This window comes from Trichosurus vulpecula, chromosome 1 (genome assembly GCF_011100635.1).
Source record: "Trichosurus vulpecula isolate mTriVul1 chromosome 1, mTriVul1.pri, whole genome shotgun sequence".
NCBI lineage: Eukaryota > Metazoa > Chordata > Mammalia > Diprotodontia > Phalangeridae > Trichosurus > Trichosurus vulpecula.
In genome coordinates, this window is record NC_050573.1 from 129560663 (window position 1) to 129574173 (window position 13511).

Genomic DNA, 13511 nt, shown 5'->3' on the forward strand with positions numbered 1-13511 from the left:
TAGTATTTTGTCCTGTTTCTCAGCCTCAATCTACCTCAAGCTTTGCTATATAGTCTTTTGGTTCCTAGTAATGGACCCTTTGCTCACCTACTCTGCTCTAACAAGTATTGGTCAAGCTTTATATCTGCATTCATTACACCAGAGAACTTTTTTACTGACTCCCATAAAAACAGCTGCAGAATTGCCAGTGCAATCTGCCACATACTTCATCAAACAGTCCTTCTTATGGTGCCAACAGCCTTGGAGGGAAATTTTACTCTGCACTGAACGGGCCAGTGCTTGCCCTTCAACATCCCAATCTTCTGACCCTCACAAAAGATTCCCTTTCCTCATATGAATGAACAAGTTAGGTTAGTCTGCCTACTTATTAGAAATATTTTCCTTTTTTCCATTTCTCACAAAATTTCCCAAGCGAAGGACTGTTACACACACACACACACACACACACACACACACACACACAAATTCTTTAGGTAATGTAGTACATCAATTCCACCATTGCAGTTTTTTCCCCAGAAGTTACACAGAATGTAATGAATATACACTCTCTATATAATTTATGGCAATTTAGTTTTAACCATTTTTTCTATGAAAATGATTAATTATTGCTTACCTAAGAAAGTGAAGATTTTCTGTTTTATATTTTCATTTTTCAGTAAAAACATCATTATGTTAAATTGCCCTATTCAAAAATAGAGCTAAAATATGTAGTTTGGGTGCTTAAGTAAAACTTTGATTTTTCAAGTTCCCTTTTTGCTTTTTCAATAGGTTCTTAATGAAAATAAAGATTTTTATTTTTGGACTTGGAGTGTTTTAAATATTTATTCTGCTCTTTTTAACTATATAAAATACAGATATTTACCTTATAAGTCTGTCATGTTGGAAGAACATGGAAAAGTCTTCTGAAATCTCTTGTCAGCGTCAATAATTAAAGCTGAGTATGAATATGAGGAGAGAATTTTCAATACTAAGGTGAAGGCAGTTATGGTTCATTAGTGTGCATAAGTACCTAATACCTGGATGCTGAGGGTTAGTAGTTGTAGACAAATTGCTACCAGGACAAACAAAGATATCATGGCTAGATTAGGACATGGGTCATTTAGGGATTTGACAAAGAAACTGTTGAAAGTCAGAGAACAGAAAGACTGTATAACAGGAATTCTTAACCTTGGTTATATTGGACTTTATCCCTCCTGGCTTGCCTGTGAACTCCTCCTCTTATGTGGAGGCCTCTCTTCCTACTTCTATATTCTTCCCACTTTTCCACAGGGAAGCCAGATTTTGAAAGCTCTTCTTTTCCTAACTGCTGTTCTGTCTTCTGCTTAGAAAAGGAGTCAGGGTTTTACTACATCTGTTCCCATATTTTCTTCTTTCCTTGAGGCCTCTGAGCCTCAGTATCTTTCCACTCCCTGTAGCTTTACCTATTTTTCTCAAAATGTGTACTACAGAAGAGTCCAACTATGAAAGGCTGTGATTCTAGTCCTTCAGTGACAAAGAAGCCAAACTGAGTGTTGGTATCCCATTTATTGATCTGTGTATACCCTTTCATGGGTTACTTAGCTTCATCATTCTGCACCCTGACTTATAAGACGTGACAGACATCTTGATTTTGACCAGCCACAGGAGATAAAGAACAACTAAAGAACCGTGCCTGAAAAGGGAATAGACAGCTGGAGTCAAGATTCCTCAACTCCGATCTCCCTGTTTATTCCAGGTAGAAACACATAGGAAGTTGAGAGCTCAGGAAGATCTATCCAATGACACACTTGAAGCAAGATTATGAAAGGGAAACTAGAGACAAATAGAAGTCTCAACCTTTCTCACTATTTCCAAGATAGAAAGTTGAGAAAAGAACAGATTTCACAAGGAGACAAATCAACAGTGAATCTCAAAAAGAAAGAAAAATGGATAGAAGTGAAAAAGGAGACCAAGGAAAAATTCTAGAAATTTAAAAAAGAAGTACGAATTGTAAAGGAAAAATTTAAAACTCTCAATGAAGAAAATAGAACTCTCAATGAAGAAAATAGATCTCTCAATGAAGAAAACAGGATTCTCAATATAAAATTCAAAAAGACATTGAGCCGAATAGATAAAATTGAGTCCATCACAGAGGTTCTCTGTATAGAAGTAGAAGCTATGCAACAGAAATTATCAGGTTTTCAACTCAAACATAGTAAAATGGAAGAAGTAATAAATTTGAAAGAAGATATTAGGAATGTACTTTGGGGGGAAATCGTAAACCTTTTTTTTTTTTAATGGAATTTATTTATTTAACATATTTGGTTTTCAGCATTGATTTTCACAACAGTTTGGATTACAAATTTTCTCCCCATTTCTGCCCTCCCCCCCCACTCCAAGATGGCGTATATTCTGGTTGTCCTGTTCCCCAGTCAGCCCTCCCCTCTATCACCCCCCTCCCCTCTCATCCCCTTTTCCCTTCCTTTCTTATAGGGCAAGATAAATTTCTACGCCCCATTGCCTGTGTATCTTATTTTTTAGTTGCATACAAAAAGTTTTTTTGTTTTTGAACATCTGAATTTTAAAACTTTGAGTTCCAAATTCCCTTCCCTCTTCCCTTCCCACCCACCCTCCCTAAGAAGTTGAGCAATTCAACCTAGGCCACACATGTATTATTATGTATAACCCTTCCACAATATTCATGTTGTGAAAGGCTAACTACATTTTGCTCCTTCCCAACCCATCCCGCTTTATTGAATTTTCTTCCTTGACCCTGTCCCCTTTCCAAAGTGTTTGTTTTGATTACCTCCACCCCCATCTGCCCTCCACTCCATCATCCCCCTGCCTTTTATTTTTTTTTTTATCTTCCTCCCTCTTCTTTCCTGTGGGGTAATATACCCAACTGAGTATGTATGGTATTCCCCCTCAGGCCAAATCTGATGAGAGCAAGGTTCACTCATTCCCCCCTCACCTGCCCACTCCCCTCCTCTCCTAGAACTGCTTCCTCTTGCCACCTTTATGGGAGATAATCCACCCCATTCTATCTCTCCCTATCTCCCTCTCTCAGTAAGTTACTCTCTCATCCCTTAATTTCATTTTATTTCTTTTAGCTATCTTCTCTTCATCCTCAACTCACCCTGTGTCTGCTCTCTCTCTTTTACATATATATATATATACACATACATACACATACATACATATACACATAGATACATGCATACATACACATTCACTTATATATATACATAAACATATATATATGCATATATATATATATATATGCATATTCCCTTCAACTACCCTAATACTGAGGTCTCATGAATCATACTCATCATCTTTCCATGTAGGAATGTAAACAAAACAGTTCAACTTTAGTAAGTCCCTTGCAATTTCCGTTTCTTGATTACCTTTTCATGCTTCTCTTGATTCTTGTGTTTGAAAGTCAAATTTTCTATTCAGTTCTGGTCTTTTCACTGAGAAAGCTTGAAAGTCCTCCATTTTATTGAAAGTCCATATTTTGCCTTGGAACATGATACTTAGTTTTGCTGAGTAGGTGATTCTAGGTTTTAATCCTAGCTCCATTGACCTCCGGAATATCGCATTCCAAGCCCTTCGATCTCTTAATGTAGAAGCTGCCAGATCTTGGGTTATTCTGATTGGGTTTCCACAATACTCAAATTGTTTCTTTCTGGCTGCTTGCAGTATTTTCTCCTTGATCTGGGAGCTCTGGAATTTGGCAACAATATTCCTAGGAGATTTCTTTTTGGGATCTATTTGCGGAGGCGATCGATGGATTCTTTCAATTTCTATTTTGCCCTGTGGCTCTAGAATGTCAGGGCAGTTCTCCTTGATAATTTCCTGAAAGATGGTATCTAGGCTCTTTTTTTGATCATGGCTTTCAGGTAGTCCAATAATTTTTAAATTATCTCTCCTGGATCTATTTTCCAGGTCAGTGGTTTTTCCAAGGAGATATTTCACATTGTCTTCCATTTTTTCATTCCTCTGGTTCTGTTTTATAATATCCTGATTTCTCATAAAGTCACTAGCTTCCACTTGCTCCAATCTGATTTTTAAAGTAGTATTTTCTTCAGTGGTCTTTTGGACCTCCTTTTCCATTTGGCTAATTCTGCCTTTCAAGGAATTCTTCTCCTCATTGGCTTTTTGGAGCTCTTTTGCCATTTGAGTTAGTCTATTTTGTAAGGTGTTGTTTTCTTCAGTGTATTTTTCAGTATTTTTTTGGGTCTCCTTTAGCAAGTCATTGACTTGTTTTTCATGGTTTTCTCGCATCCTTCTTATTTCTCTTCCCAATTTTTCCTCTACTTCTCTAGCTTGCTTTTCCAAATCCTTTTTGAGTTCTTCTATGGTCTGGGGCCAGTTCATGTTTTTCTTGGAGGCTTTGGTTGTAGGCTCTATGACTTTCTTGTCTTCTTTAGGCTGTATGTTTTGGTCTTCTTTGTCACCAAAGAAAGAATCCAAAGTCTGAGACTGGATCTGGGCGCGTTTTCGCGTCCTGGCCATATTCCCTACCAACTAACTTGACCCTTGAGTTTTTCAGTGGGGTATGACTGCTTGTAGATTACAGAGTTCTATGTTCTACGTTTGGGGGGGAGGTGCCAGCTCTGTCAGAGCCGCACTCCTCCTTCCCCAAGGACCCCCAGTCCAGACTGGGCTCAGATCTTCGGCAGGCTGTGCACCCCTGCTGTGATCCGCCACTTAATTCCCCCCACCAGGTGGGCCTGGAGCCTGAAGTAACAACAGCTGTAGCTGCCCCACCTCCGCTGCCCCCGGGGCTGGAAGCCGAACCGCGAACTCCTTCCACTCCCGCAGCTTTTCCCACTAACCTTCTCCGCAGTCTTTGGTGTTTGTGGGTCGAGGGGTCTGGTAACTGCTCACGTATTCAGGGCGCTAGGGCCCCCTCTGCCCGGCTTCTGGACTGGATCGTCCACGCCGCTCAGGCTGGGCTCTGCTCCACTCCATTCCCAGCTCCCAGCTCCCAGCTCCGTGTGGAATAGAGCTCACCCAGAGACTATCCGGGCTGTCCTGGGCTGGAGCCCTGCTTCCCTCTGCTGTTCTGTGGGTTCTGCCGTTCTAGAATTGGTTCAGAGCCATTTTTATAGGTTTTTGGAGGGACTCGGGTACGGAGCTCACTCTAGTCCGTGCTTACCAGCCGCCATCTTGGCTCCGCCCCTCTCAAAATTGTAAACCTTAATGAAGAATTTGAAGACACAAGTAGCTGTGTGGAAGTAGCAAAGAAGTTAAAAGAGATATCTGAGGAAATGGAGGCTTTGACAAAGCAAATAACAAGTTTTAAACAGAGAAATAGAGAAAAGGATCAATATTTGGCAAGACAAAAGCAAAAGACAGCAATTTGCCAAACAGATCTAAATTCCATACATGCTAAATTGATTAACATTGATGATAAGATATACAGAAATAACTTAAGAATCATAGGTCTTCCAGAAGAAGAGGTTACATCAAAAACTTCATGATTCATGAAATAATACAAGAAAAATGCCCAGAACTTTTGATTGCTGACAAAAAAAGTTTTCAAAGAAATAAACAGATCACCACTAACCAAAAAACCAATGCTCAGTAATCCCAGGCATGTGATTGTTACATTTCATGATTTCATTAATAAACAAAAAATTCTGAAAGCATCCAGGAGAAAGATGTTTAAATATGGAGGAATATCAATTCATATAACAGATGATTACTCTACAGAAACAAGAAATCAGAGGAGAGAATGGAATCATATATTCCAAAAAGCTAAGGAACTTAGGCTAAAACCCAGAATGCTATATCCTTCAAAGCTTAGCCTAATTATCCGTGAAGCAAATTTTATCTTCCATAAAAAAAGAGACATTTGAAGAATTCCTGATAAGAACTCCTGAAATGAGCAGAATGTTTGACTTGAATTTATAAAAACAAAAGAAAAACACATTTAATAAGTACAAGTAACATAGATTAAAGAATGCAATCATTGTTTTATATGCTATTTCAGAAATTAAGAGGTAAGGAAGGATCACTTAAGGACAAAGGACATTGAATTAGAAAGGAAGAGTTAGCCATATTAAGCTCCTGTGAAACCTTATATATGAAACAACATCTTTTCTAGTAGGGGATCATTTATCTTCCCTCAAATCTCCATTTCTTAATATCTGGCTGTTTTTTTTAAATTTATTTTTGGTTTTCAACATTCACTTCCATAAGCTTTTGAGTTTTTAAGTTTTTTCCCCCTCCTTCCTTCTCTTCCCCACTTCCCGGGACAGCATGCAGTCTGATGAGGTCTCTGCATATTAAACCTATTTTCACATTGGTCATGTTGTAAAGAAGAATTGAGACTAGTGGGAGGAACCACAAGAAAGAAGAAGCAAAAAAAAAAAACAACAATAAAAAACTGGCTGGGGTTTTTAAAGAGAAATATTAAAATGTTGGTGCCTTTCGTATTGGGTTATTTTGCTGAGTTTGTTCAGGGTACGTTTGGTAAATGTAACAAAAGAACAAAAGTAAAATTTGAAAAAAATATTTTTCATAGTATTATTTCTATATAATTGGTTTGCTTTGTGGCCCAGTGTATTTTTTTCTGAGAAAAGGTTAATATGCTTCAACTGACTTCCCAAAGGGCAAGTGACCAAAAAAAAATCCTGTTCTATAATAGGAGATCAGACAAAGGACCAGTCAAAAGTTGAAGTTCAGCAAAACAGGTAGTCTTTAGAAACTGAAGAGACAGAATAACGTGTGCAGAGAAAACACTGCAGCATGAGGAACTTTGGAAGTTTTCTCATCCTTAGTGTTCTCTCCATCCTCAAATTTTAATGCATTTACTTACCTGTTTATATGCATCCCCAAAGTAGAAAGTAGCTGCTTGAGTACCGGTAGAGATTAGCTTTCTTTTTGCTTTTTTATCTTTGTTTCTTGAGTGCTCAACACAGTGCCTTGCCTGTAATAAGCACTTAAAAAACATTGGTTCAATTGAATTATTCTCAAAATCATGCCTTTGCTTTTGGATTTTTCTCGTCTTTTTGTCTAATATGACTAAAACACAGTGCACTAATCTAGTTGAATGCAATGGGAACTAATGTGAAAAGAATCAGTAGCAGTGACACACGAGCAAATCGTAGCATCTGTCTTGCTTCCATATTGATATGAAAATACAGGTACATAGTGCCCCCAAATTGCAAATGAGTGCATTAAGAGGTTTTACTTGGGCAAATGGCCTGTAGCGGATCTTCAGGAAAGGTGAGGGGAAAGTTAAGAAGATGTTTTCCAGTTGGCCAGAAACTAGAAGGCAAGAAAATTTTGTGCAGTGTGATTGTCATCATGAACGTTTACAGATGTATTAGTGCCGTTGGAATAATAAATTTGATATGGTGATGAATATCAAAAAAAAAAAGAAAATACATGTACACATGTGTGTTTTGTTTCTTTGTTTTCTAGGTGTTACAGTTAACACATATTCATGTTTGGATCCTGGCATACCAGTACATGGACGGCGTTATGGTCATGATTTCTCCATAGGTTCCACTGTGTCATTTAGTTGTGACCCAGGATATAGGTTAAGCCACGAAGAACCTCTTCTATGTGAAAAAAACCATTGGTGGAGTCATCCACTTCCAACTTGTGATGGTAAAAATGAATGAACTCATAATACCTTTGTGAGTGTGCATGATAGGGCCCATAGCAGACACATATTACATATTTGTTAAATGAGTTTGGAATACTCAGTTTAAGCATCACCTCATTTGTAAAACCTTACATAATCCTCTTAGCTTGTAGCATCTCCCTCTAAAAAATCACATTTAATTTACTTTGCATATATTTTGTATTATATACAATATATTACATATATGTAGGTATATATGTATGTATATGTATACACATATAAATGCATATATACATATATATACACATATTGCATACATATACATATTGTTTCTTCCAATAGAATGTCAATCCTTTGATGTTAAAGACTATTTCCTTTCTGAATTTTAATACCTAGCATTTAGCACAGTGCTTCATATACATTAGTCACTTAATAAATGCCTTTGACTGACTAATTGGTCATGGGGAAATGAATGAATCATTTCATTTAAGTGCCCTGGTGTAAATAGAATCATCATTAAAGAGTGAAGCATAATGTAGTTTAAAATGGTCTATAAAAGGGGCAGCTAAGTGGCACTGTGAATAGAGTGTTAGGCCTGAAGTCAGGAAGACTTACCTTCCTGAGTTCAAATCTGGCCTCAGATACTTACTGTGTGACTAAGTGAGCAAGTCACTTAACCCTGTTTGTTTCATTTCTTCATTTGTAAAATGAATTAGAGAAGGAAATGGCAAAATACTCCAGTATCTTTTCCAAGAAAGCCCCATATCTGGTCATGAAGAGTTGGAAATTACTGGACAACAGCAATACTCTGAATTATTATGAATGTTAATGGTGAAGTAATGCTTCTTTATTTCTTCAATATTGTGTGGTGTCATTACTGTGAGTATTTTCTCAACTACACAGATGTCCTCTTTTCCTCTCTCTCCCTTCTGAGCCTTACTGGTCAATCTTCAGGAGTTACTGAACAAATAAATGAACAAATAAATCATTCAGGATGGCAAACCTTCTAGAAGGAGAGTAATGAAAAGGAAAAAAAAAATTGCTATCTCTGACTAATAATTTTACCCTAGATCTAAACTGTGAAAAGTTCAAGTATGTTTCCTTCTCTGGAAGTAGCCAGACCATGCTTCCATGCTTACTACTAAATAATCCCTCTAATACAATAATTCTAAAAAGTCCCGTATATATATATATATACATATACATATATATATATATATATATATATATATATATATATATATATATATATATATATATATACATATACATATATATATATATATTTTCTTTTTAACAGTGAATAAAACTAAATTATTTTTCTGTTTCCAGCCTCTCTTTATTCAGTCCATCCTTTGCATTAGTATTAGAGTAATATTTCCAATGTATGTACCCGTTTATACTATTCCCTTGCTCACAGACAGTGATTGTCTATTGCTTCTAGCACTGATCTCCAAACGTTTTTGATGTTCCATTCCAAAAAAAAATACTATATCAGTTACAAATATACTCCTATAAAGAGGTTTTAACAGCTTAATAATATACTAAAATTTTAGAACACTTCATATTATCATGGTGATAAATATGTACATGAGAAAAAATTCCAAAAGTAGATATTTTAAAAATGAGGTAAAAAAGAAATAATATTGGTTTTAGAGTCACTATGGAGCCCTTAGAATGTCTTGAATAAGGTATTAATACTATGGTTATACTTCCCTTTAGGAAATACATTTTGATATATCCACCGAGGTTAGATCATAAAGAATAGAGACCTGATGATGACAGACCAATTAAGAAGACTTTACAATAATCTAGGCAAGAAGGGATAGGGGTCTGAAATAGAGTGGTATCTACCTGAGCTGATAGAAGAGCACAGATGTGAAAAATGAAGGTAGAATTGACAAAATTTGCTAATTGACTGGAAATGTAGAGTAAAGGAGATTAAGGACACAAAGATGGCATCAGTATTGTTGAATGATCATGATGCCCTCAAAAATAATAAGGGAGACTAAAAAAGAGGTAGGTTTAGGGGGAGAGAAAATATGAGATCTATGATGCAGATGACAACCCATCCATGTGTGCTGATTCTCTATAACTGCCAAGGTCTTTTTGGATCTCTACTCTGGCATTGAGGATGTTAGTTGTATTTTTCCGAAAACTTAAAAAGAATGTCATCTTGGCCTTCCTTGTAGTCACTGGTAAAAAATTCAGACAGAGCGGGGCCATGGGCAGAGTCCAAAAGCAGTATACTAGAGGTTTTCCTTCAGGATGGCATTAATACCTTAATAAACATATTTGAATCTAAATCAGTTAACCCATCATGAACCCAGCAATCCACATTTCTCCATGCTCTACACAAAATGGAATGCACAAAAATTGTCACTCAGTTGAAATTCAGTGATGCTAAGTTCATGACATTATACTAATCTTTTTGTCATAAAATATGAGCACAGTGAGAGACTCCTGAGGTCATCTGGCCATAGCAACATAACTTTAGAGCTAGAAAAATAACAGAAATGAAACACTCCAATTTCTTCATTTAAATGGTAAGATAAGTGAAGCCATATGATTTGTCCAAGGTCACACAAGGAATAGGTTGCATTCAAACTGGGGTCATCTAACTCCAAATCAGTATTCTTTCCACTGTAGCATGTTATTTCTTGGTCCAACCCACAGTTTAACAGGAATCCCCTTGTAGGAGAGGTGTCAAAAATCTGACGGGTGGATGGCAGTGGCCCCCAACACTCCAAAGTATGGCCTGAACGAGATTAAAATGCAATAGGGAAATATTTAACAAAATCACTTAAAAATACAATAGGACATAGATAATGTTTTATGTTTTCTAAGTTATTAAGATCAGTGATCCTTATATACAGTTTACTTGTACACATTTATATTTGAATTTGACACTATTACATTATAGCACCTCTAACAAATGGTTATTCAGCCTTCACTTAAATAATTCAGTCCTGGAGACTTGTGTATTTTTCAAGGCAGCCCATTTCAATTAGGAACAGTTCTTATTGTTAGGAAGCTCTTCCTTATATCATGCCTTCATTTTCTTCTTGCCACTTTCACTAGAGATATTTAGGCTGTGTAAGGATTAGAGCTCTGGATCTGCAGGGGACTTGAGTTCAACTCTGACTTAAGCCACTTACTTGGTGTGTGACTCTGGCCAAGTCACTTAACTTTTGTCTACTTCAGTTCCTTCATCTGTAAAATAGGGATAATAATTTCATTTACCTCATAGTGGTATTGTGAGGATAAAATGATATAATATTTTTAAAACACTGAAAAATTTAAAGCTTCATAAATGCTGGCTATTAGTTGTTTCATTGTTTGCTATTTCAGATTTTTCATACTTCTGCCCGGCTCTGGTCAAGAAGAACAATTTTAATCCTTCCATGGAACAGCCCTTTAAATACTTGAGGATAGCTGTCATCTCTTTTCTAGAGCAAAAATTCCAATTTCTTCGATTAAGCCTCACATGACATAATTTCCTGACCTTTCAGAGTCATGGATGTGGACTTTTGTATCTGTTCTATATTATGAAATATAGCACCTAGAACTGAAAAAAAAATTTCCCCATGCTTGAAAATAGAAGAAAAAGTAGACCTATAACCTCTCTTCTTTTGGATACTAGATGAAGTCAAAGATCTCCCTAGTTTGTTTCTTTTAATAAATAAATAAATGTTACACTATTTACTCATATTAAATTGGCAGTCTACTAAGACTCCTAGCTCTTTTTCAGACAAATTGTGTAGCTGTGACTCTTCTATCTCCTACTTTTGAAATTGATTCTGGGGGGCTTATGTATTGGACATTCCATGTATGTTAATTTTTATTTTATCTAACGCAATTTAGTATTCTGTACTAATTGAATTTCTTAGGTCTTGACACTATACTCCATTGTGTCAGTCGTGACTCTCCCTCCACTAAATTTTATGTCATCTATATTTTCGACAAACATCCCACCTATGTCTTTGTTCAAGTAAGCTGATAAACAATGATGATCCCTACAGTGCCAAGGATAGATCTCTGTTCTACTCTACTAGAAAATTCCCTTCAAATTATCATAGATTTTGAAATGGAAGAGGTGTTAAGTCAGTGAGTTCAACCTTATCATTTTATGAATGGAGAAGCTAAGGCCCACCTACATCACACAGCAGCTAATAAATATTTGAGGCAGGATTTGAATATAGGTCTTCCTGTATCCAAGTCCTACATTCTATCAAGCTACTTTTCAATGTTGACTTTGAGTCAGTATGGTAGATAGAACATGAATCCAGGACTTGGAGTCAAGAGAGGCCTAGTTTTGAATCTTCCATTGGATGCTTGTCAGGTCCCTTAACTTTCTCAGCCTCAGATTCTAGAATGTGGTTGGAAGGTCTCCAAAGGCTCAAAACACATCAAACTACTATATAGTCCAAGCTGTGTAATGTTCCCATGGCTAAGAGTTATGTAGTTTATGGTATCCCCCCAAAAAGAAATAACTCATACTCACATAGCTTTTATGATTTGTAAATTTTTTATAGTTCTGTTTTAGACAGCATTTGAGAGATGAAAAAATCAAGACTAAGAGAGCTTAAGAGTCACCTGGGTCCAAGTGCTATGAATATTCCTCTATACCAGAAGCTTTTAACCTTTGTTTTGTAATGGACCCAATTGATAGTATGGGAAAGTCAATGAACCCTGGCTCATAATACTACCTTTTAATAACTGAAGGAAATTTTAGCTTTCAGTTAGAAGTTAGCAAAAATAAAAATCTTTTTCCCATATAAGTTTGTAGTCCTTCTGAAATCCGTGGACTCCATATTAAGAACAATGCTCTTTACCAACTGTGGCAGTGAAATCAAATTAGGTCTCTTCAAATAGTGTTTAAAGGGCTTTGGTGGTCACTTTCCATTTAGAAATATACACACATGCATCCACAGAAAAGTATAAATTCTTCAAAATGTCAGCACGCAAAAAATAATCTTGACATTTTCTACCATGCCATATATTTACTTTTATGGAATTTTGTACCAAAAATGTACATGTAGTAATTAAATGTTTTTATGGCTGCTCTGTGCCATATGACATAAGTGATAGAAAAATATAGGTCTAAGACTAGCAAAAAAATGTTGTTTTCACCTGCTTTTATCATCATAGACCTAGAGGGGAAGGGACCCTAGAGGCCATTAAGTCCCAAATCCTTCTTTTACAGATGAGGAAACTGAGGTACAGAGAGGCTAATTGACTTTCTGCTGCTAATAATTGTCCAAGAGTGAATTTGAACCCTGATCTTCTTAACGTTAAGTCCAGTGCCTCTATCCATTACATCACACTTGCCTTTCTTGATATTGTCATTTTGAAAAAAATATTTTTTTTATTCCTTAGTTATCATGGTATTCTAAATATTCCCCTTCTCAAAATGACAACTGCCTTGGAAATGCCCTTTGATCCTTTACCTGAGAGAATGTGTTCTGATTAAGTTAAATTTATTTTTATTTAATTATGTGTTGTATTTAATATTCATTGTATTTAATGATGAATATAATGAAAACATTTATATTCCTTCATATAGTACAATACTCATTTTCCGTTTGAATCATACCACAAATTTTTATTTATGTATTTTAAATATTTATTTATATACTGTATTGAAGACACAGTGTTCCCATTTATGTAACATTTTATACTTTATTATTTACATGTTTTTATTTATGTTTTATTCTACTCTTTCAATATTTTACTCTTTAATTTCAAAAATATTTGATCTCTGTCTTCATAGAGTTTAAAACTTAGTAGGGAGATAAAGCCCATATATATTTACACACACACACACACACACACACACACACACACATATATATATATATATATATATATATATATATAACTGCAATAAAAGTTATAAAGTGCCATAAGAGAGAAACAAAGTGCTATCTTTATGCAAAGAAGGGAGAAA

General features: G+C 35.9%; 1 protein-coding gene across 3 annotated transcripts in view; it reads left to right on the plus strand.

Moving 5' to 3' along the window:
* CSMD3 (CUB and Sushi multiple domains 3) overlaps window positions 1-13511 on the plus strand; it is a 1625828-nt gene that overhangs the window by 1081906 nt on the left and 530411 nt on the right. For all 3 annotated transcript variants that reach the window (XM_036758935.1, XM_036758944.1, XM_036758952.1), the window contains one exon: window positions 7396-7584. In XM_036758935.1, coding sequence (XP_036614830.1) covers window positions 7396-7584 — 189 coding nt within the window. The remainder of the gene's footprint in view (window positions 1-7395; window positions 7585-13511) is intronic.